The 27,346-nt window shown below is 35.9% G+C and overlaps 1 protein-coding gene across 1 annotated transcript; it reads right to left on the bottom strand.

Annotated features, from left to right (window-relative positions):
- Nucleotides 1-21,783: 21,783 nt before the first annotated feature.
- On the bottom strand, nucleotides 21,784-27,038 carry LOC129920182 (WD repeat-containing protein 46). The gene is made up of 3 exons (XM_056001414.1): nucleotides 26,501-27,038; nucleotides 22,083-23,328; nucleotides 21,784-22,027 (listed from the first exon to the last, which is right to left on the bottom strand). Exons 1-3 carry the CDS (start codon nucleotides 26,899-26,901, stop codon nucleotides 21,881-21,883), a joined length of 1,794 nt encoding a protein of 597 aa, XP_055857389.1. The 5' UTR covers nucleotides 26,902-27,038; the 3' UTR covers nucleotides 21,784-21,880.
- Between the last annotated feature and the right edge of the window lie 308 nt (nucleotides 27,039-27,346).

The raw sequence follows: 27,346 nt of genomic DNA, 5'->3' as shown, positions 1-27,346 counted from the left end.
TCTGCCGGGGTTGACCTTTTCTTTCCGACCTACTCGTGGGACCTTAATTTTTTTCAAATCTTTTTAAAATGGACAGAGACATGACAGACGCAACATTATAGCACGTATTGCGTTGCTATTCCTTTTTCTTTCTCGACGACAAAACACTTTTTAGTTTTTAAGATTTTATTTTACGTATTCTTAATAATACTTTAACAATATAATTTAAGTTAGGTTGGGAACAATATTGCACCAGCACACAATTTAATATAATTTAATTGAAAATTGAAGTACGAACTGCATGAGTGATGAAATGGAAAGCGATTGAATGAATGACAGACAAAAGTTAATTATCAAGAAAACAAGATTGACAGTTGCATGGTATAAAAAGAGAAGGTATGATCATTAGAAAAAACTCAGTATCGAGAACTGTCAAAACTTATGGCTACTTAAGGCCCATTGAAATTTTTGTAAACAAATTTGTCTTGGAAATTGTTGTTGCTTTTGACTTTGCCAAATGCCTAACGTCAAAACCTTATTACCCCATTTTGTAAGATGGCGGCTCTAATGATCATACCTTGTCTTTTTATACCATGTGACATTTTATTTTAGAGTATTATAAAATGTTTTATTTTATTTTATAAAATGTTTATTTTATTTTATATCCACCACAACATCATCCGAATTGGAGGATGAACTCTTGGCCTCAAGCCAAGAGACAATCGTGGATAGCTCAGAGACTGCTAGAAGTGCTAGCGCTCCTAAGCAACCTCCACACCCCGGAAGCACAGCTGGTACAAGTAGTACCTCTGTGCTTCGACCATATAAAACGCAAACAAATCCGTCGGGTAGCAGTGCTACCCACACAAACCTAAAAACAGCGAGTCTGCATCGTAGAGTGGACTTCAAGAGGGCTACCTTCTTTCTTAGCAAGATTGCTAAAAATGAGGAAGCTGGAACTCCACACGCAAAAGATGCCGCTGATAAAATCAGGTACGAAAAGATTGTTGAAGAGTACAACAATCTTTTTGTTCATCCCGAAAAGACCGCCAAAAGAAATAGATCTCTTGAGGAGGGTACCCCTCCTCAAAAGAAATCTAAAACCGGCGGCACCAAAAAGAAAGTGCGTGCGCAAAGAAAGTGAAAGTGCGCAATTGCGCACTTTAAGTGAGATCGTCAGGGACGATCTTCAAGTGGCGATTGTAGATGAGCTCTCCACTTACAGCAAAGGTCTGATGTCAGTGTGGAACTCCATCGATGCCAAACTCTCTGAGATGGTCTTCCTCTACACCCTATCTGCGAATGAGGGTCCCTACCCTAGTTTCGACTCTGGTGAGATGCTCAGGGGATACAGGGTAATTAAATGCGAGGATGGGTTTTCTAGGGATTTCCTTAGTAAAAGCGTTGATGAGATCAGCACTAAATGGGATGGTTTGAAGCTCAAGCTCATCACAGCTAAGGAGATTCCTAAACAACCACTGGCTCGCATTTGGCTGCCCCTCATGAGCATCAAGCCAAGTGGAACGGAGCTGATCTGCAGTCTCCAGATGTTAAACCCGCTGATTCCAATGCATGACTGGGCAGTCATTAAGACTGAAGAGCTGCAAAAGAACAGCGCGTCTTACCTTCTGAGGATCTGCGAGGTTAGTCGTGGGGCCCTAGAAAAAGCCGACTTTAAACTCCGTTTTGGCATTAGGAATGCCAAAATAAAGATTCTGCAAAGTCAGGAAGCGGACCCTAACCTAGTTGAGGATATCGTCGAGGATGACGATACCCCCAAAGAGGCAGGTTTCTCCGGCGAGAGGCTGGTAACTGACGATGCAGAGTCCAATATAAATTAAAAACATGCTGCACGTCGTTCAGGTTAATCTGAAGCATTCTAAATGTGCTTCAGATAACCTGAGAGTTTTCCTAAGGGAGGAAAACTTTGATGTGGGCATCATACAAGAGCCCTGGATTAATGGCATCCGAGTGAGAGGCCTCCAAGACAGCCAATATAACCTTTTTTACAAGCCCGTCAGTTTGAGCCAAGGTAAGCCAAGAACATGTATTTTAGCTAAAAAACACTTAAAAGCTTTTTTGAGTCCCAATTTTAGCACCTCTAATTTGACCGTTGTCAAATTAGAGTTCAATTACTGAAGGACTACTTTTGGCATCTGCGTACATGGCACATGACCAGCAGTAACCGCCGGAGGAAGTACGTAGGCTGACAACTCAAGCCAGTACTATGAAGACAAGCCTACTCATCGGGTGTGACGCAAATGCACGTCATACTCTTTGGGGTAGTTCTGAGATCAATGAACGAAGTGAGTCTTTATTTGATTATATCATTTAAAAATAACCTTACTCTTTGCAATAGAGGTACTACTCCAACCTTCACGTTTCCTAGTTCAAGAAACTATGAAGGATGGGAGGATGTACTAGACATCACTATTACAAATAGCAACTCCAATTTGCAGGTTGAAAATTGGAGAGTATCCCAACTAGCACAACAGCTTGTAAATTGAATGTAAATTGAAATCTCGCAGGATCTACTTTTTATACAGCTTGTATTGAGCTTGCTTCAGAATTTAACTGCTTATAGAAGTTCGGACTTGTTTAAAAACTTCTAATAAGTTGTTTAAATACTGTTAAAGAAACTTAAACGAAGAAAGCTTGTTTTTCGGATAAGCCTGTTTAATGAATTTATAGAAGCTTTACAGAAATTACCAAGTTTTGTATTTGATTTTTGGTTTTGATATTAAATAATCTAGCTCGGACACTTTTTGGTTTTGACATTGAATAATTTAGCTCGGACATTTTTTTTGCTATTTGAACTGATTAAGTTTTTGATTTCATTAATGAATATACCAGGATGGCCGAGTGGGTAGAGTGGTGGACTACCACCAACAAGATACGAAGTTCGATTCCTGGGTGTGGTAAAAAAATTATATACTTTTAAAATTATTACTAATAGATACCCAACTAACAATTTTACTTCTACAAGGGTCTAACGAAGCTGTTTCGATTTAAGAAATATTGCTTGTATATGACCATAGAGAAGCCCATCTGGCCCACCCGAGAAGCTTGATAGGCCTTAGAAGAGTCATATGCAAGTTGATTGGAAAGACTCATAACATGTCTTTAATGCCTTATAGAAACAACCAACATTTGAAATTTGAAAATGTGTATTATTGTTGCAGGCTTTTATTTTTATTTAGAAGCTCTGAGTAGACTTGTCGAAGGATTGTTTAAGTCAAAACGAGGTATATCCCAAATAGAATAAAGAAAAAAAAATATTTTTTTTCATTTTATTTTTTTTTTTTATGTGTACCTATAACATTTTATTTTTTCATTTTCTTCTTTGTTTTCGATCCAGACAACTTTTGCTTCTGAAATTAAATTTCCAAACACAATTATATTAAGAAAAAAACTTCTTACTTACTTGACGCATTTTGCTGGATTTGAACCTCGTACTTCCTGATTGATAGTCCGGTACCTTATCCATCGAGCTACTCAGGTATATAATAAAAGAGTTTCAAATTTGGACTAGTTGAAACCAGAGCTTCCTAAAGGCTTCGATTTAACTTCCTGATGAGTTGCACTATCTTAAAGAATATGGTGACCATTTGTGTTTTTGTTTCAAAGTTATTATTTTTGGTTATTTTCTGTTTTTGTTTTTATCTTGTAAAAAATTATTTAATAAAGACTTAATAATATTATATTCTGATTGTCAAACCATATCATTATTTAGAAGATGAAAGAGAATAAATTTTTACTCAAGAACAATTTTTCTGGAGCAGAAAAAAATATCTGAAAAATTCGGTTTTTTTAGACTTTAGAGGTTTCACCCGGATGCAGTTAACCCGCATTTTTCCGAAGCAGAAAAACTTTTTCATTTCACTTTTTCACTTTCACAAAAATGGTCACCATAACGGCACTTATCCAAATATTTCTTATTCTCATGAGTTTGCCTGACAGTTTAAAAAATTTAGCTTGTACTCACTTTCACAGGGCTTCTAGAAATAAAATTAGGGAGCCTAACTTCGCTTAGGCAAACTTATAAAATTAAATGCTTTTTACAATGTTTTGCTTGTACTTTAAGGACTTCTACAAATATAAATAAATATCCCCTAACTTCGCTAAGGCAAACATATAAAACTAAAAGCTTTTCGCGCATGCGCCGGAAATTGAACTTCTTTTTTTCTCACACAGAGATGCAAAACATACAATTATGTAAGTCGTTGTATTTGAAAGTGATATTAAACATAATTTTCAATCAAAAACAATGATTCAACAATTTTTTAATTCAAATATTAGAATGGAGTAACTATAACACATTTAGTTTGTGGAATATTTGTTTAAAAAGGCAAAACCGTTTAACTGCGGTTTATTTGAAATTCAACGTAATTTTTTTTTTTAATGAATATCACGACTCATATACTATTGACATAATTTTGGTAATATAGATCTATAATAATAAATGCATTTAAGGCAATTGTATAAGTTGAAGTACTCCTACCAAACTAAAAAACCTACCTAAGTCATTTTTGAGTCTAATAATTTTCAAATTGGATAAAAAAAATACATAGCATTCATAAAGATTTTGTAAGCAGTTCTAATACAATTTCTTTTGCAAAGCCATTTAAAAGAAGTCAGTTATTGGCTTTTATTTCTTGTGCTTCTACAATGGAATTTCATGTGGCCATATTGAAATTAAAACGCAATGTTTTCATTAATGCTTGTAGAAATTTTTAAATTCCACTTGCACTAGGTTTCTAGGAAGCGATTAACGAAAGTTAAGCCTCGGAAGTTTGAATTTTCGATTCACAAACTAAATACAAGCCCTGTAGAGATAATAGCTGCAAGAAATTAAAGATCCTAACCTTGTGGAAGTAAAATTGTTAGTTGGGTATACCAAAAACTTATGGAATGTTATATATAATATCAGATCAAAAGATAAAATTCATGATTTAAACCCAGTTAAAAAAGAATTCTTTTTTGTTTTTGCAGTTGTTTTTTTAATTTCGATAAGACATGTATTAAAGAGCTATACAAGCTCTTCCGAAGCTTTCTGTCAAATCTCAAATCTTCGGTAGAGCTTCGGTAAAGCTTCGTTTAAGATCCTTATAGAGGGTCAAACTTGTATAACGTTCTCCTTTTTCCATGCCCAACTGACTGGAAGAATTTCGGTCAAGTTTTTAAGTGCAAAGTTACGCAATATACCCAATATAAATACAGATTCGGTTGATGATCTTGAATCAAACAACGAGCAATGATCACTGCCTTTAAAATCTCTTGTCCGGTGAGACATAGTAGCAAAATATTTCCCCCTTGGTGGAACGAAGACTTGTCTAATCTGAGGAAAATGACTAGAACAATCTTCAACATCTGCCATAAACACAAATTCTATGAACCCTATAAAGATTGCTTAAGAGTCTACAAGCGTAGCATAGCATCAGCCAAAAAGGAAAGCTGGGAGGAATACTGTCACTCCATAGAAGATATTAAGGATTCTGCCAGGCTTAGCAAGGTTTTATCGAGGGAACACTCAAATCCCTCGTTTCTTAAAAAGTCTGACGGATCTTGGACAATATCTCCAGCTGAATCCTTATAATTATTAATGACTACTCATTTTCCTGGGTGCGTTGATAGCACCTCTGAAGTGAACATAAATCCCACTTTGCTATCAGTTACGACTGAGCAAGTAAACCCCTTGATAACAAGAGAAAATATAGCTTGGGCTATTAATGGGTATTCTGCCCATTATGCTGCAAAATCAGCAAGAGATAGCAGTTCCATGGCTTGAAAAAATCTTTAAAGGCTGCCTTCTTCTTAATCATGTGCCCAAGTCTTGGAGACAAGTTAGCGTGGTTTTCATACCCAAAGTGGGCAAAAGAGGACATGAATCTGCGAAGGATTTCCGGCCAATAAGTTTAACATCTTTCTTACTTAAATCCTTAGAACGAATCTTAGAAACTCATATTAGAGACATTTTTAAAAGATGTCCTCTAGCTAGTTCGCAGCACACTTATATGAGGGGCAAATCTACGGAAACAGCCCTCCATAAAGTCGTTCGAACAATTGAGAACTCGATACACTTTAAAGAATATACCCTAGCTACCTTCTTGGATGTAGAGGGAGCTTTTAACAATGTCCTAACCGAATCTATTCTCCAAGCCCTAGTGACTTTTGAAGTAGAAGACTACATCAGAAGTTTCAATGCTAAAAGAGAGAAGAATTCAAGCAAGTTTAGGAAATTCAAACTGTTTTAAATGCGTTAATAGGGGTATGCCTCAGGGTGGCGTTCTTTCCCCCCTTTTATGGCTCCTTGTCATGAACAATATCCTCGTGAAGCTTGAGAGAAGTGGAGTGAAGGCAGTGGCATATGCGGATGATCTGGTTGTACTTGTATCAGGAAAGTTTTTACCTGTGATCAGTGAAATGACTGACACGGCTTTGAGAAAAGTTAGCAACTGGGCTACGAGCTGTGGCCTAGGAGTTAATCAAAGTAAAACGGAACTGATCCTTTTTACAACTAAAACCAAAATCCCTGTCTTCCCTCTACCTCAGCTCAACGGCCAAATTTTATCACTTTCTTCCAGCGCCAAATATTTAGGTGTAATTTTGGACACTAAACTGAGCTGGAAGCTAAATATAGAAGAGCGGGTTAGAAAGGCGAGCATTGCTTTCTATGCCTGCAGTAAAACCTTTGGGAAAAAATGGGGTCTTAAATCAAAAATGATTCTATGGACTTACACAGCGGTTGTACGACCCATTCTTACCTACGGCGCCATTGTTTGGTGGCCTTCACTTAGTAAAGCTTATAACATCAACAAACTTAAGAAAATCCAGAGAACAGCAAGCGTAGGGACGACTGGAGCCCTCCGGTCGTGCCCCACTGAGGCTCTAAACTTTCTCTTGCACCTCTTACCCATAGACCTTCATATAAAATACCAGGTCTCTTGTAGCGTTTTAAGGCTAAAAGAAACAGGTAGTTGGAAGGCAAAACCTTTTGGTCACAGTGACACAACAAATTTAATACCATCGGATATGCTTCTGACACCCACGGACTCCTGCACCCCTATTTTGAATACTGTAATGAATTGCAAGGTCAGCTTCCCGTCGAGATCAGACTGGGAAGAGGGCATTGTGACGAGAGACTTCGACACCTGCATTTTCACTGATGGCTCAAAAATGGATTGTGGGGTCGGTTCGGGTGTCTACTATGAATCCCTCAATATCTCAAAATCCTTTCGACTACCAAACTTTGCCAGTGTATTCCAAGCGGAATTGCTGGCAATTAAAGAAGCTTGCAAATTACTTAGAGTATATCCAAATCAAAACCAAAATATAGCTATACTAACAGATAGTCAGGCAGCTATAAAAGCAATCGCTTTGGTCACGACATCCTCCAAATTAATTCAGCAGTGCAGAGAGGAACTCTCATTGCTGAGTAGAAGCCTCACAATCACTCTCATCTGGATCCCAGGTCACAGTGGTTTTGAAGGCAATGAAAAGGCGGATGAACTGGCCAGGCAAGGATCGGCCCTTCATGAGTCACTAGCAGAAATAGTTAACTATATGTTTTTAAACCGGGCTTTAGGTCAATGAAAACAAATATATTGTAACGAATTTCAGAACTTCTGTTTAAGATAAATGTCTGAACACACTACCTACTACACCAAAGGTAGAAATGTGAACTCACCTTTAATAATTAAGAAACTACCTACCCTCTGAACACATCCCAAAATATCCCACTAGACTGGAAGTATGAAGCGCCCCCTCCTGGAAAAGAAGTTTCGAGAAGCAAAGACGAGAACCTTCGAAGACATTCTCGAATCTCGAAATTCCGGTATAAAAGGGCAGCGTAGACACCGACCGGACACAGTTTAATCTTGAAAGTGAAAGAGTACAGTACAAAGTGAAATAAAGTGTTGCGAATTGTTAGTAGTAAATAAAGTGATTTAAAAGTGTGTTTGTTTGAGCGAATAATAAAAGTAAATTGAGTTGAAATAAAGTGTGTTCTTATTTGAACGGAAATATAAGTGGAAATTAAATAAGTTTTATTGTGAACCCGGAATAAAACGTTACAATATTTTTGTCACGACGTTTCGTTCATGTCTATGAACATCATCAGGTGATGGCAAAGGAATCTTTATTGAACATCGATAAATTGGTTACAAATTTGTTACAAACATCAAAAAACAATAATAAACTTACACTTGTTACATTTATATTGCACTTAGTAAAAACAAAAACAAAATCAAAAATTACAAATGAGCTGCATAAAGCAAGTCTCCACTTAACAAAGTAAAATTTACAAGTAACATGCTTACAGAAATTATGAAATTAAAACGAGTGCAATTGATCATTTATATATATTAAGAGCTTTTTGTTCTCTTCCCCTCTAATAGGTGCTTGTATTGTGGGCTGACATCTTCCATATCTGTTCGTCTGTTCATGGTATTGTCAGCATTGATAATGTGTAGTGTTTCTATTATCATTCTCTTATTCTGGTGCTCTTCTCGTTGCAGTACTTTCACACTTTCAAAGTTCGGAGAGTGATTATGCTGTGTGCAATGTGATGCCAGGGCTGTCTTCTGTGGTGCATTACTTTTTATGTCGGACTTATGTCCTGCTAATCTATTTTTTAATTTTTGTTTTGTTGTTCCGATGTAAATCTGGTTGCATTCTTCGTCCGCGTTGCCGTTACAATGCAACTAGATCTGGAAGTATGAAGCGCCCCCTCTTGGAAAGGAAGTTTCGAGAAGCAAAGACGAGAACCTTCGAAGACATTCTCGAATCTCGAAATTCCGGTATAAAAGGGCAGCGTAGACACCGACCGGACACAGTTTAATCTTGAAAGTGAAAGAGTACAGTACAAAGTGAAATAAAGTGTTGCGAATTGTTAGTAGTAAATAAAGTGATTTAAAAGTGTGTTTGTTTGAGCGAATAATAAAAGTAAATTGAGTTGAAATAAAGTGTGTTCTTATTTGAACGGAAATATAATATAAATAAGAAAAGTGGAATAAAACTTATTTATTTGTGCGAATCAGATAATTTCGCGAATAAAATAAAAAGTGCGCGTGTGTTTTAACAATAAACAAAGTGTAAAACATTTTGAAATAAGTAAAAGTGCTCGCATTTTAAAAAGTTAAAATGGGTAAAACATTAAATCAGTTAAGTTTGACTGAGCTTAAGGCGGAATTAACTTAGCGAGGTCTTCCTACTGCTGGATCGAAAAATGACCTCATTATTCGTCTACAGGATTACTTAACCCAGAAGAACGAAAATTTGGATACATTTCAATTCGAAGTTGAAATGACAGAAGAACAAGTAAGTAATACTTCCGATATGTCGTCTATGGTGGCTGTTCTCCTTGCCAAATTGGAAGAACAACGTAATGAATAGAAGGATGAACAGAAAAATCTTCTTGAACAAATGGAACAACAACGAACAGAGCAAAAGAGTGAACAACAGAATCTTCTCGAAAAAATTGAGAAACAACGTACCGAGCAAAAGAGTGAACAACAGAATCTTCTCGAAAAAATGGAGAAACATCTAGAAGAACATCGCGATGAGCAAAAGAATCTTCTAGAAGAACAAAAAAATCTTTTAGAGGGAAAGCTTGGTGATTTCGAGAAGAAGTTCACTGCTCTTGACGAGCGTGTTGAAGAAAACAAAGAAAAGCTGTTGGCAATGGACACAAAGTTCGAAGAGAAATTCCAAGACATTACTAAAGAGTTGGACAAGGTTCGAAAAATTAAGGCCTGAGAAAGTTCTGGTGAGTATTCAAAGAAGAAGGAAATGCATCCACCAACCTTTGATGGACAAAGTTCTTGGTCGATCTACAAGAAACAGTTTGAGGCAGCTGCCACAACAAATGGCTGGGATGACGAAGACAAATGTATAGCGCTGACTCTTGCTCTTAGAGGTCCTGCTGCTGAGTTGTTACAAACTTTACCACCAGAAAAGAATGGTAACTTTAACGCTCTTGTCCAGGTCATTGAAAAACGCTTTGGAGATGGCCATATGCAGGAAGTCTTCCGCGTCCAACTCAATACAAGAGTCCAGAAAAGAGGAGAAACTCTGCAACAACTCCAAGCAGATATTGAAAGGTTAGCTCATCTGGCATATCCGACAGCAGGAGATGACATTATCAATCAGTTTGCGACAGAAGCCTTTGTACGTGCTGTATCTGATATAAATCTTCAGCGAGCAATTCGAACAGCTGGAAAACGTTCCCTTCCTGAAGCATTAGCGTTTGCACTCACTATGGAAGCAGCAGAACAGGCTTCTCAAGGCGTTCATCGGGTAAGAGAAGTTACAGTGGAGGAATGCTCTTGTCAAAAACTCGCATTCCAAAGAAACCAGCGAGACGGAGCTGCTCGATGCTGGAACTGTAACAAGACCGGACATCTCCAGCGGCAGTGCAGATTGCCACCAAGAAGAACTGCTTGCCAACACTGTGGAAACAGAAACATTGCCCAACAACAGGTAAGCGATACAACTAACACTCATGCTCATCTTGAATTCCCATTCGGGAAACGAGTAAGAACCACCTTCGAGGGGCAGAAGCTGGTTTCTGGTATCGATGGCCCCAGAACCACAATTCAAGTCTCACAGACTAAACGAGACAACAAAAGTCTGACAGTGGAGGCGACCATAAACAACAAACGACACGTGGCTACAATTGACACCGGTTCCACCGCCTCCATTGTACGAAGAGACTTGGTGAAGATGACATGGCTACATAACACCAACAGCTACCGTCTGAAGACCGCCACAGGAGAAGCAGCAAGGGTGTACGGTGAAGTTCGTCTTACGATCCGTATGGCAGAACTAGAGTTTTCGCATGTGTTTTTGGTGGCAGATATATGTGACGAGTGCATCATTGGAATCGACTTCATGAAGGAGCATGGAATCATTTTGGATATCGGTAATCAAGTCCTGAAATACAGAAATGTAGAGATTCCAATGGTCTATGGCACTGACAACTCGACAACAATTAGAACTGTCATCAAAGAAGACATGTGCCTGCCTCCTTCTTCAGAAGTTTTTGTGTGGACCAAGTTAAAGGTGAACTTTGGAAGCCATCGATACCTCATGGTTGAACCAGAAGTTGAGCAAAGTTCCGAAAACATCATCATCGGGAAGACTCTTGTGGCACCAAAGAACAACATGGTACCTGTACGGATACTTAACATCAAACCGTACCCAATCAAGCTTAAGAAAGGAGAAGTTGTTGGGCAATGTGAATCTGTGTCCGCAATAACTAAGATCAACGAGATGGACACACAGATGACTATGAACTCTGAGAAACTAAAGACTCAAATTCTCAAATCAGACAACTTGAGTCAACATCAGCTTAATGTTGCTGGAAGGCTTCTTCATGAATATGCTGATATCTTCTCTTCACCCAGCGGGCAATACGGCCGAACACAACTGGTGCAGCATCGAATCGATACAGGAGACGCTAGGCCGATTCGTCAACCAGCAAGACGTCTCCCCTTGGCCAAACAAGGTGAAGTTGAAGAAATGATATCGACAATGAAGAAAGACGGGCTGATCGAAAATTCCAAAAGCCCTTGGGCATCACCGGTAGTTCTCGTCAAAAAGAAGGATGGAAGCACTCGATTTTGTGTCGACTACCGCAGGCTGAATGATGTGACGAAGAAAGACAGCTACCCACTGCCAAGAATCAGCGATACTCTAGATGCAATGGAAGGAGCACAATGGTTTTCGACTTTGAATTTGAAGAGTGGCTACTGGCAGGTAGAAATCCATCCAGAATATCGGGAGAAGACGGCTTTCTCCACAGGAAATGGTCTGTGGCAGTTTAATGTCATGCCGTTTGGGCTATGCAATGCCCCAGCTACTTTTGAGCGCTTGATGGAGTGCGTTTTAAATGGATTAACCTGGAAATCTTGCCTAGTCTATTTGGATGATGTCATCGTTTACGGGAAAACATTTGATAACCATTGTGAAAACCTAAAGGCTGTATTCCAAAGGCTACGAGAAGCACATCTTAAGTTGAATCCAAAGAAATGTGCACTTTTCAAGACCGAGGTTAAATATTTGGGGCATATCATCTCATCCCAAGGAGTGAAGACTGATCCTGAAAAAGTTGACACTGTGAAGAACTGGCCAACCCCTCAGGACAAGCATCAACTTCGGAGTTTCCTGGGTCTGGCAACGTACTAAGCTGCGGTTATGTGAAGCTCCTGTGCTAGCCTATCCGACTCTAGGCAAACAATTCATCATTGACGCAGATGCAAGTAATGTTGGAGTTGGTGCTGTTTTATCGCAAGTTCACGACCGAGAAGAAAAGGTCGTTGCCTATTTCAGCAAGGTACTCTCGAAACAAGAAAGAAATTATTGCGTGACCAGAAGGGAACTTCTAGCTCTAGTATTGGCAACAAAGCACTTCCATAAGTACATCTATGGACAGAAGTTCCTTCTTCGCACAGATCATGGTGCACTAAATTGGCTTTTGAACTTCAAAAATCCAGAGGGTCAAGTAGCAAGATGGATCGAGATACTTCAGACGTATCAATGTCAGATTCAACATCGAAGAGGAAAGCTGCATTCAAATGCAGACGCATTATCTCGGCGCCCGTGCAAGCAAGACTGCAAGCATTGCACACGACTAGAAGAAAAGGAAGTTGTCGCTGTTAGAAGAACGAGAGCTGATCCCATTTGCGGCTGGAGTAATGAAGAACTCAGAATGGCCCAACAGGAAGATTCGGACATCGAACCCATCCTTGCATGGAAGGAACATCAAGAGAAACCAGAATGGGCCGACATCTCCGACCGAAGCCCCAATCTAAAAGCATATTGGGCACAATGGGACTCACTTCATGTGCAAGAAGCGCTACTCAGGCGTAAGTGGGAATCCGCAGATGGTAAATCCTATGTAATGCAGCTAGTCGTACCTCAGTCAAAGGTAAATGATGTTCTCCGAGAGATGCACGGTGGAATTTCTGGAGGCCATTTAGGCATCAACAAGACGCTGTCGTGGTGCCGAAAATGTGATACTTGTGCCGCTAGCAAAGGACCAGCTAGAAAAATCCAAAGCAAGATGCAGCAGTACAATGTGGGTGCACCTTTTGAGAGAATTGCAATAGACGTAGCAGGTCCTTTTCCCGAAACCAACAACGGAAATCGATACATCCTTGTAGTGATGGACTACTTCAGCAAATGGTCTGAGGCATTTGCCATTCCAAACCAGGAAACTAAAACAGTTGTGGATAAGATTGTCTTTCATTGGGTGAGCAGGTTCGGAGTACCCTTGGAACTTCATTCCGACCAAGGAAGGAACTTCGAATCCAAGATCTTTCAAGAGGTTTGCTCACTCCTTGGCATCAAGAAGACGAGAACAACACCGCTTCATCCACAATCTGATGGGATGGTTGAGCGATTTAACAGGACACTTAAGGAACACCTGTCAAAAGTAGTCAATGATAATCAACGAGACTGGGACCGACATATTCCATTATTCTTGATGGCTTATAGAAGTGCAACACATAGTTCTACTGGACATACACCATCGGAAGTCCTATTTGGCTCAACAATACGCCTGTCAAGTGAGATAAAATTTGGAAGTGTTCCAAACGAGCCACATGAAATGGATGAGTACGTAGATAACCTGAAAGGAACACTGGCTGACATTCACCAACGGACAAGGACAAATATAAAAGCGTCTAGTGACAGGATGAAAACAAGATATGACACACGAGCGACAGCAACAGGGTTTCAAGAAGGAGAACTTGTGTGGTTTTACAATCCCCACCGACAAAAGGGACTATCACCGAAGCTACAACAAAACTGGGAAGGCCCTTACACAGTAATAACCAGAATTAACGATGTGGTTTACCGTATACAGAGAGGGGTAAGAGGCAAACTAAAGGTAGTTCATTGTGACCGTTTACATCGTTATAATGGTGAAAGAAGCAATGGAGTTGTTCGGGACGAACAATCCTAAGAGGGGGGCAATGTAACGATGAATTACTGAACTACTTTTAAGATAAAAGTCTGAACACACTACCTACTACTGCAAAGGTAGAAATGTGAACGGACCTTTAATAATCAAGAAACTACCTACCCTCTGAACACATCCCAAAATATCCAACTAGACTGGAAGTATGAAGCGCCCCCTCTTGGAAAGGAAGTTTCGAGAAGCAAAGACGAGAACCTTCGAAGACATTCTCGAATCTCGAAATTCCGATATAAAAGGGCAGCGTAGACACCGACCGGACACAGTTTAATCTTGAAAGTGAAAGAGTACAGTACAAAGTGAAATAAAGTGTTGCGAATTGTTAGTAGTAAATAAAGTGATTTAAAAGTGTGTTTGTTTGAGCGAATAATAAAAGTAAATTGAGTTGAAATAAAGTGTGTTCTTATTTGAACGGAAATATAAGTGGAAATTAAATAAGTTTTATTGTGAACCCGGTATAAAACATTACAATATATTTGTTTTCATTGACCTAAAGCCCGGTTTAAAAACATATAATTATCAACAAAAAGGTCATCACCATCAACATATTAGAAATAGTTAACATTCCCATAGGAGTCATGAAGGACGATATCTTCTAAAAATACCTAACAATAGGTGGCACAACTTGACTAGCTGCGTCATATCCAGAAAAATCTGGCCCACCTATAATAAATCCAAAACATATGACCTGATCTCTAGACCCAGAAAAGACATTAGCAGAATAGTTGCGGTGTGCAAAGGACATTGGCCGATAGGGGAACATGCAGCAAAGTTGGGTATACCGCACAATACTTACTGTCGCAGCTGCTTGGACCAGCAAGAAAAAGAAACGGTCTTCCATTTCCTATGTGAATTCTTTAATGTCATAGATAACATCTCAGAATCAAAGATCAAAGACTTGATCTCGTTCCTAAATGCAACAAAGTGGATTTAGGACTGCCTAACACTTGTTTTTCCCTTTTTTAAATAAATCAAATTTCAAATAAATCCAATTATCACTCACAGGTTTCATAAGTTTTGGTATCAAAACGGCGTATCCTGCGCTAATTGGGTCAATAAAACATGGTTTGCTTTGACCGCCATCTCTACCTACCTACCTACCATAAGGGTGGTGGGAAAATGTATGATATATGCCGCAGGGATGGCGAACCAATGGCACGCGTGCCATTAAGTTATTCAATTGCCATTTGTGCGATATTCAACGATGTTTCCAGGAAAATTTTTCTTTAGATTTTGTAAAACTGTAAAAATCTCTTCTTCTCAGAAGAAGATACTCACGTTCTATGCTAGGTCTACTATGAACCCTGATACGACATCCTTTGATAAACTTAACATGTCTAAATCTTACTGGTAGGAAATTGAAGAAATTGGAATGTTGCTGAACGAATTTGTCCGATATCGACTCAAAAATTAGTCGAAACGAGGAAAGAGTTAGAATCAATAAAACTAGAGAGGGTGGAGGGCAATACGACGAACAAATCCAAATTAATGGAAACATGAAATTGGAAAAGTTGGAGATCTTGACAATATTTTCACCTACCTTCGCCTGTGAGTCATAATTTGTCCAAATGAATAACATTAAAGATTCGCTTAGAAGCATATTGTCAGATGATTCCAACTGTATCTTTCAGTTCAGCCTGCAATTTGCTTAAAGTGACGAAACGTAGCCCTGATATAAACTACTTGGCATCGAGTTCACAACAAGAGAAGTCATACTACAATATTTCTTTCACTTTTTATTTTTTGTTTCTTTGTTTTATTTGTTGTTGTACATCTAAAAATTGAAAAGTGAAAAATTTCAAATTCATTTTTTTCAAACTCAGTTTTTCCGAACGTAAAATTAAAAAAAAAACGACGCAGAAAGCTTATTTTTTGGTTCCAAACACAATTTTTGTAGTTTTTTTTTTTCAAAAACAAATAGCGCTATAAAGAAATAATAATTTTGTAAATCTCCCACTTTTTGCAAAAAGTTGCCATTCAGTTATACCTTTAATCTGAAATGTTGTTTTTTATATTAAAACGAACTACGAGGGTGGTTTGAAAAGTTCTCGGCCTAACATAGATGGCGTTGTTTAAACAAATTAATTTTAATTACCCAAATAGCCTAATATATATTATGACTGTATGTTAAGTTTCATTAAAATTGGTCAATAATTATTATCAGTGCAATTTTTTGTTTGAACCTATCTTTTGCCAATAATGAAAACTTAAAAAAATTAAATTAAAGCCGTTATTAAAATTTGGTAAAAAAGATATGACGCCAGATCAAATTAAAGAAGATTTCTATTAGACATTGGGGGAATCTGCACCTTCATATTCCACGGTCAAAAAGTTGGCAGCCTTATTTAAACATGGCAGACAGAGCGTCGAAGAAGATCAGAAGCCAGAAGCGGAAGCCAACAACATCCACCTGTTCAGAAAACGTCGATAAAGTCCATAAAATGGTTTTAGACGACCGAACGTTAAAATTGCAAAAAAACAAGTAAGACCATGGGGATCTTTTCTGAGCTGGTTTACCACATTTTTACCGAAGAATTGGGGTCGAAAAAACGTTCCGCAGGGTGGCTGCCGTGTTTGCTTAAAAAAACAAAATATTCAATCGAGTTGAAATCTCTAGAGAGAATCTAAACTCCATGAACTTCGATTTATAGTACTGAACCACCCCCTTATTCAGCTGATTTGGCACCATCAGACAACTACCTTTTTCCAAACTAAAAAACAAAATTGGCTGGACTATAATTCTTCACCAACGAGGAGGTGATTGCTGAATCGGATCTGTTTTTTTAAGAGTTGGAGGAAGCGGCCTATAAAAAGGGAATAGAAGCACCAGAAAACACATAAAATGATTGTATTGGCATTAGAAGAGAATTTGTAGAAAGGGATTAAAAAAAAGTTTTAAAATTTATTGCGTTTTATTGGTCAGGCCGAGAACTTTTCAAACCGCCCTCGTACAATAATAATCTGTTATTTTCAAATTTAAATTAATAGGTGTGTTTACAAAAAAACGGTGCCTAGTTTAAAATTAATTATTTTTGTTTCTAATGGTCACAAAAAAAATACTAGATCAGAACTGTATGGCACGCCGAAGGCACCTCACAAAAATTTTTTTTTTTTAAATGGCACTAGGCTCTAAAAAGGTTCGCCATCCCTGATATATGGTATATGAAAGGGGAAAAATAAATTGCCCACAAACAAACTGGGGGAAAGGGGGTGGGTGTAAGTATCCCTCCTATTGTAAAAAGTTAAATGCAAAAGTTGTAGGTAGTAAAAATGTCTACAACTTTTACTCAAACCATTTTTTTATGTTACCTCAAAAATATTGAGAAAAATACAATTTTTTGTTTTTTTTTTATTTTTATCTTTTACAAAAACGGTTGGTTTTTAACAAAACCTGGTTAACCTTCATAAAAGGTCTTCAAAGTAACTAACGTAAGAGGGTTTCGGGTCAAATTTGACCCTATTTTTCTATTTTTTTTCAGAATTGTTGTTTAATATTTGAATAATTATTATTGATTTGGTTTATAATTTTATACTTTAGATATTTTTTATGAAAAATTCAAGTGTTTTAAACTTTAGGAAAAGTCATTAAACATTAGATCCTTAACGAATTAAGTTTTCAAGAAAAACTGATTTCTTTCCCGAAATATTTTATATATTTTTTGGACAAAAAGTTAATTTTTGACGAATATAATTAAAAAAAAAAAGCCTATTTTCCAATCAAAAAAGTTAAAGACAAAAATTTTTGATTTTTGAAAAGTTTGGAGTGCAGTTTTTTAAATTAAAACCTTTTATTTAAGATTATGTAGAAAAACTATACCTTTGTTTAGAAAATATCTATCAGTAATATTGGCGAGACATATTTTTTCATAGAAACCAAATTATACTTTTGTCTTTGACCTTTGAATGGCTCTAACGTGCTTTCAAAAACGTTATGTTAATTTTTCTTTAGATTCGAGTTCAGCAGATAAAAATCTTTCAAAAAAATTAGTTTGGTTTAAAAAAAAAAAACATGTTGACCAGTGTATTCGAGTAGGGAAGAAAAATCGACCGGTCTTAGATTGAATATCAAAATTTTTAAAAACGATTTCAATTTTATTGAAACGCGGTTTGAAAGGGTCGTGTTTCTTCTTAAATTAAAGGCGCAAAATTTTGAACGATTAAGTAAATTGCTTAAGCCATTTTAGTAAGTTACTAAGCCAAAAAGCATAATCTTAAATAAAAGGTTTTAATCTATGTAACTGCATTCCAAACTTTTCAAAAATCAAAAAAAATTTCGGTAACTCTTTTGATTGAAAAATATGCTATTTTTTCTAATTTAATTCGCCAAAAATCAAAATATTAACCTTTTGTTCAAAAAAACATTTAAAACAGGTCAAAAACATACCAAAGTAATTTTTAACGAGGTTTTTTTAAATCTAACCGTTTTTGAACAAAATTAAAAAAAAAAAAACTAAAAAAACGTGACATACGCCTCACTATATCGCCTACCCACCCTTTTTCCCCCAATTTTTTTGTGGGCAATTTATTTTTCACCTTTCAAGGTATAGTGCTAAAGTTGCTAGAGATCTTGACTGGGCACTATCGTGCTCCTTGATACTATAATTATTTTAAAATTCAACGAGATACCTTTTATGAGAATAGGTTGAGAACTGACTGAGAAAATAAATTTAAACGATTACCAATGCCCTACCTGATAAGACCGTTGCCCTACCGTAAATTCAACTCTGGCCTGTAAAGGTTATCCTTGTATATTTTTTTTTTAATTCAACGATGGATGGGCATAAATCAGTTCTTAAAGCCTTGTACGATCGAAAAATCGGCTAATTTGTTTCGATAATTTGAATGGGAGCTAAAATTTAGCTCGATCTGCGTACTAGACTTAATAGCGAAAATTTTCGCGGATTTTTATTTCATTGTTTTTTTAGGCTTTTTGTCAATTTTTTTATTTTCGACGCAACGTTTCGGGAATGGTTATTCCCTTCATCAAGCCTTAAATACATTAAATTACATATAACAATTAATAACCTAAACAAGATATGTATATATAAACTTAATTTAATACTTACAAAAATTTTGGTTTGCGTACATGAAAATTTCACGTTCAATCCGGAAAGGATGGAAGTTAAATAAAAATCTAAAAAAATATGGAAATTTGTACTCAACATTTCCAACCAGATGGTGGCTATCCAACTGGATATCCCAGATAAGAACAACCCTAATATGTATGTGTTACAGTAAAAAAAAACTTAAATTTAATTTAAAGGATTTTCAGGTTTAACAACAACTAATGATTGCTTAGGATAAACGAAATAACTATTCGTTTATTGTGGCTTAGAGAGATTTTTTTTTTCTAAATTTATACATTTTTGACTCTTCAACAGCAAATGATTATTAATAGAAAATAAAAGTAACCGTTTGTTGTTTACAGTATAAAATGTTTACTTTACTCAGGAAAACACTTAGTTACCACAATAAGAAGGCTATTATTTCACTGTAACTTTTATGTGTCAGTCACAGACGAATAAAATTCATTTTTAGTTTTTATTGTAAAGAAAACACTTTTTTTAATAAAACTAAATAGCTATTAATATTTTCTTATAAACATATATATACATACATGTTACATCGTCGGTTACAGTTTAATCTCACTAAGCCCATTTTAGGTATTTATTTTTATTACGACAAGGCTAAACTGGATAAAAAAAAACCTGGTTAACCTTCATAAAAGGTCTTCAAAGTAACTAACGTAAGAGGGTTTCGGGTCAAATTTGACCCATCACTATTTTTCAGAATTAATGTTAAATATTTGAATAATTATTATTGATTTGGTTTATAATTTTATACTTATATAGAAAACACTTTTTTTAATAAAACTAAATAGCTATTAATATTTTCTTATAAACATATATATACATACATGTTACATCGTCGGTTACAGTTTAATCTCACTAAGCCCATTTTAGGTATTTATTTTTATTACGACAAGGCTAAACTGGATAAAAAAAACGCAGTCGGTGCTAAGCAATTTACATGTTAAATACAACAACACCTTAGCCCTTTAGGCTTAGCTAAGCATAGAGGCTAAGATGTGTGTAAATATCTTAGATCCGGCTGCGTTTTTTATGCAGTTTAGCCCGGTTGTAATAATAAAACACCTCTTTTATAGTCTATAATTTTGTTTTAGGATCCTGAGTCACCTTTATGTTAGGTGGACGCGCTTTGTTTAGAAATTAAATTACCTATTCCGTTTTCGTTCTCGGGTTATATTAGAATGGCCAAGGGGGGAAAACTAAAGATAAGAATGGAGAAACGGTTACAAAATAGCACCAACTTCATTCTGACATAAAAACTGCCTCTATAAAAAGATTTCAAAATCGGCACGTTCAGAAACGTTGTAGCCTAGAAAGTTAGTTAAGTTTTGTGTGCCAAAGAAAAATATCCTTTACTCGATTTACTAGTCGAATAATTCATTACGAGTGTGATTGGATTTTTTTAACAAGTTTTTAATTCATTTCTTGTGCACAAACACATTGGGCCCGTTCAAGAAACATTCGGTGCTAAGTATTTACTCAAATTCATTTAGTAATTTTCTTTGATAACTTTCCAGTCCATGGTATAAAAAGAGAAGGTATGATCATTAGAAAAAACTCAGTATCGAGAACTGTCAAAACTTATGGCTACACCAATCGAAAAGGCCATTTGTGAGTTTTACCGTCAACCGACGAATTAATTCTTCCTTATTTCGTGACCTTTCTTTATTAAAATATTTTGTTCTTTTTCGTCGGCTACAGGTCTGATTTGAATATATATTTTTTTACCTAGTTCTCGATCGACGTTTCGATTGTGGTTACAATCTTCTTCAGGATCTAAGAAAAATATTTCTAAAAATTGCTATTATAAATAAAATTTATACTTATCTTAAAGTTTTTATATTAATGGATATCTTTTTATTCTTGTTTGATTTCTTGGTTTCGAAATTTCAATGATTGAAAACGTCTTTTTCAAGACATTTTCCTTTTTGAGTTTTGAAATATTTGAACATAACCAAGAAATCAAACAAGAATAAAAAGATATCCATTAATATAAAAACTTTAAGCCCTGATTTTTCAATCTTCAGTTAGACTATTAGAAGAACAAAAAATGCCAAATGTCAATATAAAAAAAACTTTTATTCCTAGGAATAAGCTCTAACTGAGGTTTATCTGAGTATTGAAAAATTGGTCCTAAGATAAGTATAAATTTTATTTATAATAGCAATTTTTAGAAATATTTTTCTTAGATCCTGAAGAAGATTGTAACCACAATCGAAACGTCGATCGAGAACTAGGTAAAAAAATATATATTCAAATCAGACCTGTAGCCGACGAAAAAGAACAAAATATGTCAACCGACGATATAGATGTATTAAAATTAACCCCTTGTAGCCCCATGTGACATTTCTGTAACAAACCGAAAAAGATCGCCCAAAAGCTGTAAAAAACATATTTTTATTCTTTTAAAGCTTCTTACACAATCTTTAACAATTGCTTTATCGAAATAATGCGCCATATTTCTAATAAATAGCACCAATAGTTTTTAATTGGCAGTTAATGTTGAAAGTTCGGCTTTTTTGGAAAACAAGCAAATTTATATAAAAACTACGAAATTCAGAAAAAATATTTTTCGTGCATAAACTAACGGGGTTTTATTTTTGGATTTTAGGAATGCGCTTAAAAATAAATATTAGATAGCTTTTTGTTTGAATTTTTGCATTTATATACAAAAATAAATTATTTAAACTTTTTTTTTTACTGCGTAAATTTCGAAATAACTAAGCAAATAATGAATTTATTGAATTTTTAAAAAATACGTGTTTTATTATAGCTAAAGCCCTTTCGATTGACATTATTAATTTTAAAATTTACGATGTTGGGTTACAAGGGGTTAAGCTTTTGTTTTTTTCTTTTTTGGTTTAAATCTATCTAGAACCGTTGGTTTACTTTTTTCAAGAGGAATAAAGTTTTCTGATTCTGGAAGTTTAGTCTCTGCAATAATTTCCTTTTTCTTTAGACGAATATCAGCAATAAATTCCTGAGAAAAAAAAAATTGAACTTTGTTGTTTGATTCGTTTGTTTTATAAACTTACCTTTCGTGCCATATCTTTGACAATCTGTTTATTTCTAGCTGCTTTCACAGTACCACCACGACCCTTCATTTTGTGTCTAGATTTAAAGTCTATCTGTGGTGGTTTCACGAAGAATATTTCTTTCTTGGCGTCAACCTTTTCTTGTAGTGTTGGTACATCAACACCAGCAATTTCATTGGGATTAAGTGTGATAAGTTCTGGAGGAATCTTCTCTAACAATGCATGAACTTCATACTCCTTTCGTTGTGTCTTTGTTTGGAACGGATTGACCTCGCGGGCATCATAATTAGGTTCTCCAGCGCCAGGTACAATCATTGATTGAAAACCTTTTGCAGTTGACAATCCAAGAATGTCCTCGTATGGGCAAAAGTGCAGTCCATAAATAAAATCATCACATACTTGTCGCAAGTATGGATCTTTATCTTCTCCAACTATTAAGTTTTTGTACATGCTGCAGACGTTTCCAGTGGCAAATCCTAATACTCCTCGCTGTGAGACGTCCAACTCATTGGCAGCCATTTTCAATTTATATATCGCCAAGGGCCCACTTAGTTCCCTTACATCCCAAACTTTGATGGTTCTGTCCAAGCCCGCAGTTACTAAATGTTGACCCTTTGGATCCACGGCCAAAGCCGACATTGGTGTTGTGTGGCAAAGCATTTCGGCCAATGGTTCTCTCACTTTTGGTGACCACATTGTCACCACGCCCTTTCCCCCTCCGACACAAAGAACTCCATTCGAAGGATTACTACACATCATGCGAATGTCTCCTAATTTGGTATTAAAGTGTCCAACAAGTTCTCCTATGGACACATCAAGCCAAGACAAGTAGCCCTGAGTGCTAGCACACGAAAGAAGAAAATGATATGGAAGGAATTCCATTTTATTCACACGATACAACCGTTTCACGCAATGCAATTCAGTTCCCTGGTTGTCATAGATGTGTACCCAGTTCTTTTGGGCACAAGCAAACATCGTCTCAATGTGAAGCCAAGAAACTTCGGAGATTTCTTCCATGACGTTGATTTCACAGTGCAGACGTTTTGAGACCCAATCAAATGCTGCCACGTGCCCTTTTCGGCCTCCCAATAGCAAATGTCGACCATTTCTTGTGTATCGCATTGAGTATGGTCCGAATTCTAAATTTAATTTAAAAAGTTTCGACGCAGTAGTTATATCCACATTTTCAGCTATTTCCGATTGCCTATACTTTACAGTACGTTCCCCTTCATCGGGCACAATAAATCTGTTCAGAAAGTAAAAATATTTTAGTATTTAGCTAATTAAGTTTTTACAACGAGTCGCTTTTGTCTCGTATGCTTTTTAAACAATGAAATTTTTTTTTTTTTAACTTGCTCGAGGATATTTAAAAATAATATTAAAGCCTATAAAAATTATTATAGAGATATTATAAAAAGTATTAAAATTTATTTGCCTTCCCAAACGGGTACACTATTAATTATTGAAATATCAATTATTAACACCAAAGCGGGTGTGTATGGCAATGGTGCAGTGGATATAGTGCTTGACTGCTTACCTAGAGGTGTGGGTTCGAGCATTCTTTAATTTATCCCTAACTTCAGCTGGACACCACCCGTGGAATTGTATGAGATAATAAAACATCTTATTAATCTTTTAATTGTACCAGCGAAAATTATATCCTATGATTCTTGTGCTCTGCAATTTGCATTTAAAAGTCTTCAGGTCTTATAATAATATACACCCACCGAAATAATTATAAAGGCAGTTGATTTTATTCGTTTTTAGATAGTGTAAAGGATATTATTTTTTACTTTTTGCACAAATAAGAAGACAAGTATATACTGGATTTTTTGCCACCCTTAATTTTTATTTGATTCGTCAAACTTAATTTAAAAAATTATTTTTTGCGTTTCTGGTGCGAAATAATTATAAAGCCACAGCTGATTTTCACATTAAAATGTGGTTTAACGAGATCAATTATTGTAATCAAAAGTAAGCAAAGCAGTTGGAAAGTGAATTTAAACCCATTATGCCCATTTCATAAGTACAATTTTTTTTAAAATGCATGGTGGAAAACCCTTCAACCAGGCAGAAATGGCCAAAATTAAGGTTAACCATGAAGAGGGCTTGTCTAACGGGGAAATTTCTAGAGGATTAAAAAGGTTTGATTGTGTAATTGATAATTTAATTTACAAAGGTGACAAGTATGGTTACTTAAAATGATTAGGAATGAAGCCTTTGGTCGAAGAGAGAGCCGAAAGTGACAAATTAACTAATTTTCGTGAGAATTTGATAGCAAGCGAGTACGGCAAGTTTAAGAACCCAAAATTATATTGAATTCTAATTAATTCCGATTATACAATGACTCGCGTAGACTTACGGCCATATTACTCACTAGTTTAAAAAATACATCTGGATGTAAAATTGTCAAATGTCCAAAATAAATCCAATTCCAAAATAGTTATCCCGATTTTAACTATGAAAATAATTAAAAATGACTATTTTTTTCTCTGTGTGATAGTGAATACAATGGATTTGGATTTACTTTCGACATTTCAATTTCTTTACATCCAAATGTATTTTTTAAACTAGTGAATAATATGGCAGTTAGATAAAAGTTTTCAAGTCACCATTTCTTCAACATTAACTTGGGAGGAAAGTGTTTTTCCATGACATGAATTAATTCATTTTTAAACCGAAGACTGCAAACAGAGTAGATAGTGGAGTGTATTCTACTGGAATAAACCTTATTGTAGCGTACAATCTAGCGATAAATGAATAAATTATTGTCTTGGGTATGAGAAAACGGAATATCCACCTCTCATGTTTTTAGATGGACAGGCTGCACTTAAATCCCTTGAATCATTTAAAACTCTTTAAAGTCGTCTGCTACTAGACACTTTCTTACAGGAATCGGCATTGCTTTCACTACATCGACCTTAGTCTTCTATCTGGTGCCCAGCAGCCTAAACTATCATTCCCCTTGCACAAGTTTCCATGCGTTTCCAAAACTTTGAAGCCGTTTTTCTCAAAACTACAATTTTGCAGATTCGTGGTTTTGGCGTTGTGCCCACGATATGTTCAAATTAAACGCATTTGCATAGCAATGCTTATTTTCAATTGATGTTTAAGGTCTAACAATTCCAACAAGAGAAGAGTCTACTATGGTCAAAAATTATTTGAGTAGACTCGAAGATAGAACCGAAAACCAAGTGCAGATTTTTTTACAAAAAAAATTAAATTGGTTGTATATTGTGCTCAATTGGGATTTCAAAAAAAAAAAAAAAAAAAAAAACAATGAAATAAATTAGATTTCACTATTTGTCAAAGATTACACTGTGTGACAAAAACTAACATTTAAAGATCACTTTAGTCAAGACTTAGTACGTTTTGTCGAACATAGTAAAGAGGTATACTTTCTTTCTTCAATATACCCCCAAAATCTGGATTTAGGGCAAACAAAAACAATAGGGGTATTCCTGATTCGATGCAAATGGTCTCGTATCGTTGCAAAAGTGTAACATTTTCTTACACTAAAACAACCAAATATACAGAATATAATTTTTTTTATACTTTTGCACTTTTGCTATTATATTAAAAATACTAAAAATGCAAGGGTGCCTAATTAAAAATACAAGGGTGTCTATTTGTAGTTGTATTAGTAGAAAACTAAAATTCAGCAATTTAATACTTTTATGTTGCAGCGGATCGTGAATACCCCTAATTTTTTTCGACCTTTTTTCAGCAATTGCAAAGATATATTAGTTAAATAGTATAATTATTTTCAAGTTCAACGAGGTACTTTTTATGAGAATGGGTTGAGAACTGAGAAAAAGAATTTAAACGAGTACCAATGCCCTACCTGATAAGACCGTTGCCCTACCTTAAATTCAATTCTGGCTACGGGCCTGTAAAGAGAATATCTCAAGGTTATAAACCTAGAACTGAAGCCTGCAAATACCAACAAAAAAACAGTAATGTGATGCTAAGAAGACAGATTGCACCATTCAATATCGTCGATGAAGGTCAACATTTCCGTCCCCCAGAGGGACGGCGAAGTACAGGAAGAGCACGTCTGAGGTGGCCCAGCCAAGTGGAAGGGGGCCTCAAAAGCTAGCTGGCGAAGCGTGTTGTTTGAGGCGCAAATCATCAGTGGATTGTAGCCGTCTTACGACGCTGGTCACCTTAAGTAAGTAAAATGACTACTTTTATGGCTACCCAAAAGGATGAAATCAATGTAAAATAGAGCATCAACTATAAAAAAGAATCTATCTTTCTCAAAAAAGAAGAACACTTAACAGTTAAAGAACATAATTGCACTGTCAATATTAATACAACCACGAAGTGTTCTTGGGATTGTAAACAAGAGAAACAAGTGATGAAAAATAGTACATAAATATACAATACAATACATTAGCCCATATTCGGAGATTTACCCGGCATCTTCTCTGAGCAATATTTCAGTTCTGGCGGCCTGCTCTGCTGCATATTCATGATAGATTTCCCTTTTCTTAAGTTTTTCTTTGAAGAACTTTGTTTTAACGCCACTGGTTTCTATCTGTGGTCCACGAGCATGTCTCTCTAAGATTTCTTTTGGAATCTTTGAATTACGTGGCGGTAGAGTTTTTTTTGCATTTTTCAATAGTTTCCGTAATGGTTTGGCCTTAGATTCCACGTGAATTACTTCGCCTGAAAATTTTTGATCCTTTTCGCGTTTTAATTTAATTTTTTTAACTTCGGATTCATCAACAGTCTTGTCAAAATATCGAGCTGTAGTTTTGTTTTTTGGCTTAAATTTGTGTGGTTTCGAGTCAAGATCTTTATTATCATTATTCATCTTAAGTTATTTTATTGCAAAAAGAATAAACTTTATCGTTCTTGTTTTGAAAAAGAAAACAATTCACATTTCACAACGTGCTCACAAATTGTTGAGTGTTGACATTTCATGCAAGAAATTCCTTCAAGCAAGAAAACTGAGTTCAACAAAGAAACTCAGACCTCAGACCGCGAAAATCGAGCTTGCACTCACACACTTGCAACTTTTTGTGTATGAACACAAAAGTCGAACGAGAATCGTGGAGAAAAAGTGCGAAAAGGAAAATTGACGAAGGAAAGACAAAGGGAACAGAAAAACAAAGCGTCAACTTCATTTTATTTTTTTTCTTGCAGTGTTTGTGGCGTCTGGCGTGTCGTGTCTCGCCTTGTTTAATATTAAATTATATATATTAAATATATAATATGGGATCATTTTAAACCAAAAAAAGAATTCATCCATAAAATAT

Source organism: Episyrphus balteatus, chromosome 4 (assembly GCF_945859705.1).
Source record: "Episyrphus balteatus chromosome 4, idEpiBalt1.1, whole genome shotgun sequence".
Taxonomy (NCBI): domain Eukaryota; kingdom Metazoa; phylum Arthropoda; class Insecta; order Diptera; family Syrphidae; genus Episyrphus; species Episyrphus balteatus.
Note: the sequence above shows the minus strand (reverse complement) of the source record. Positions and strands in the feature narration are given on the sequence as shown.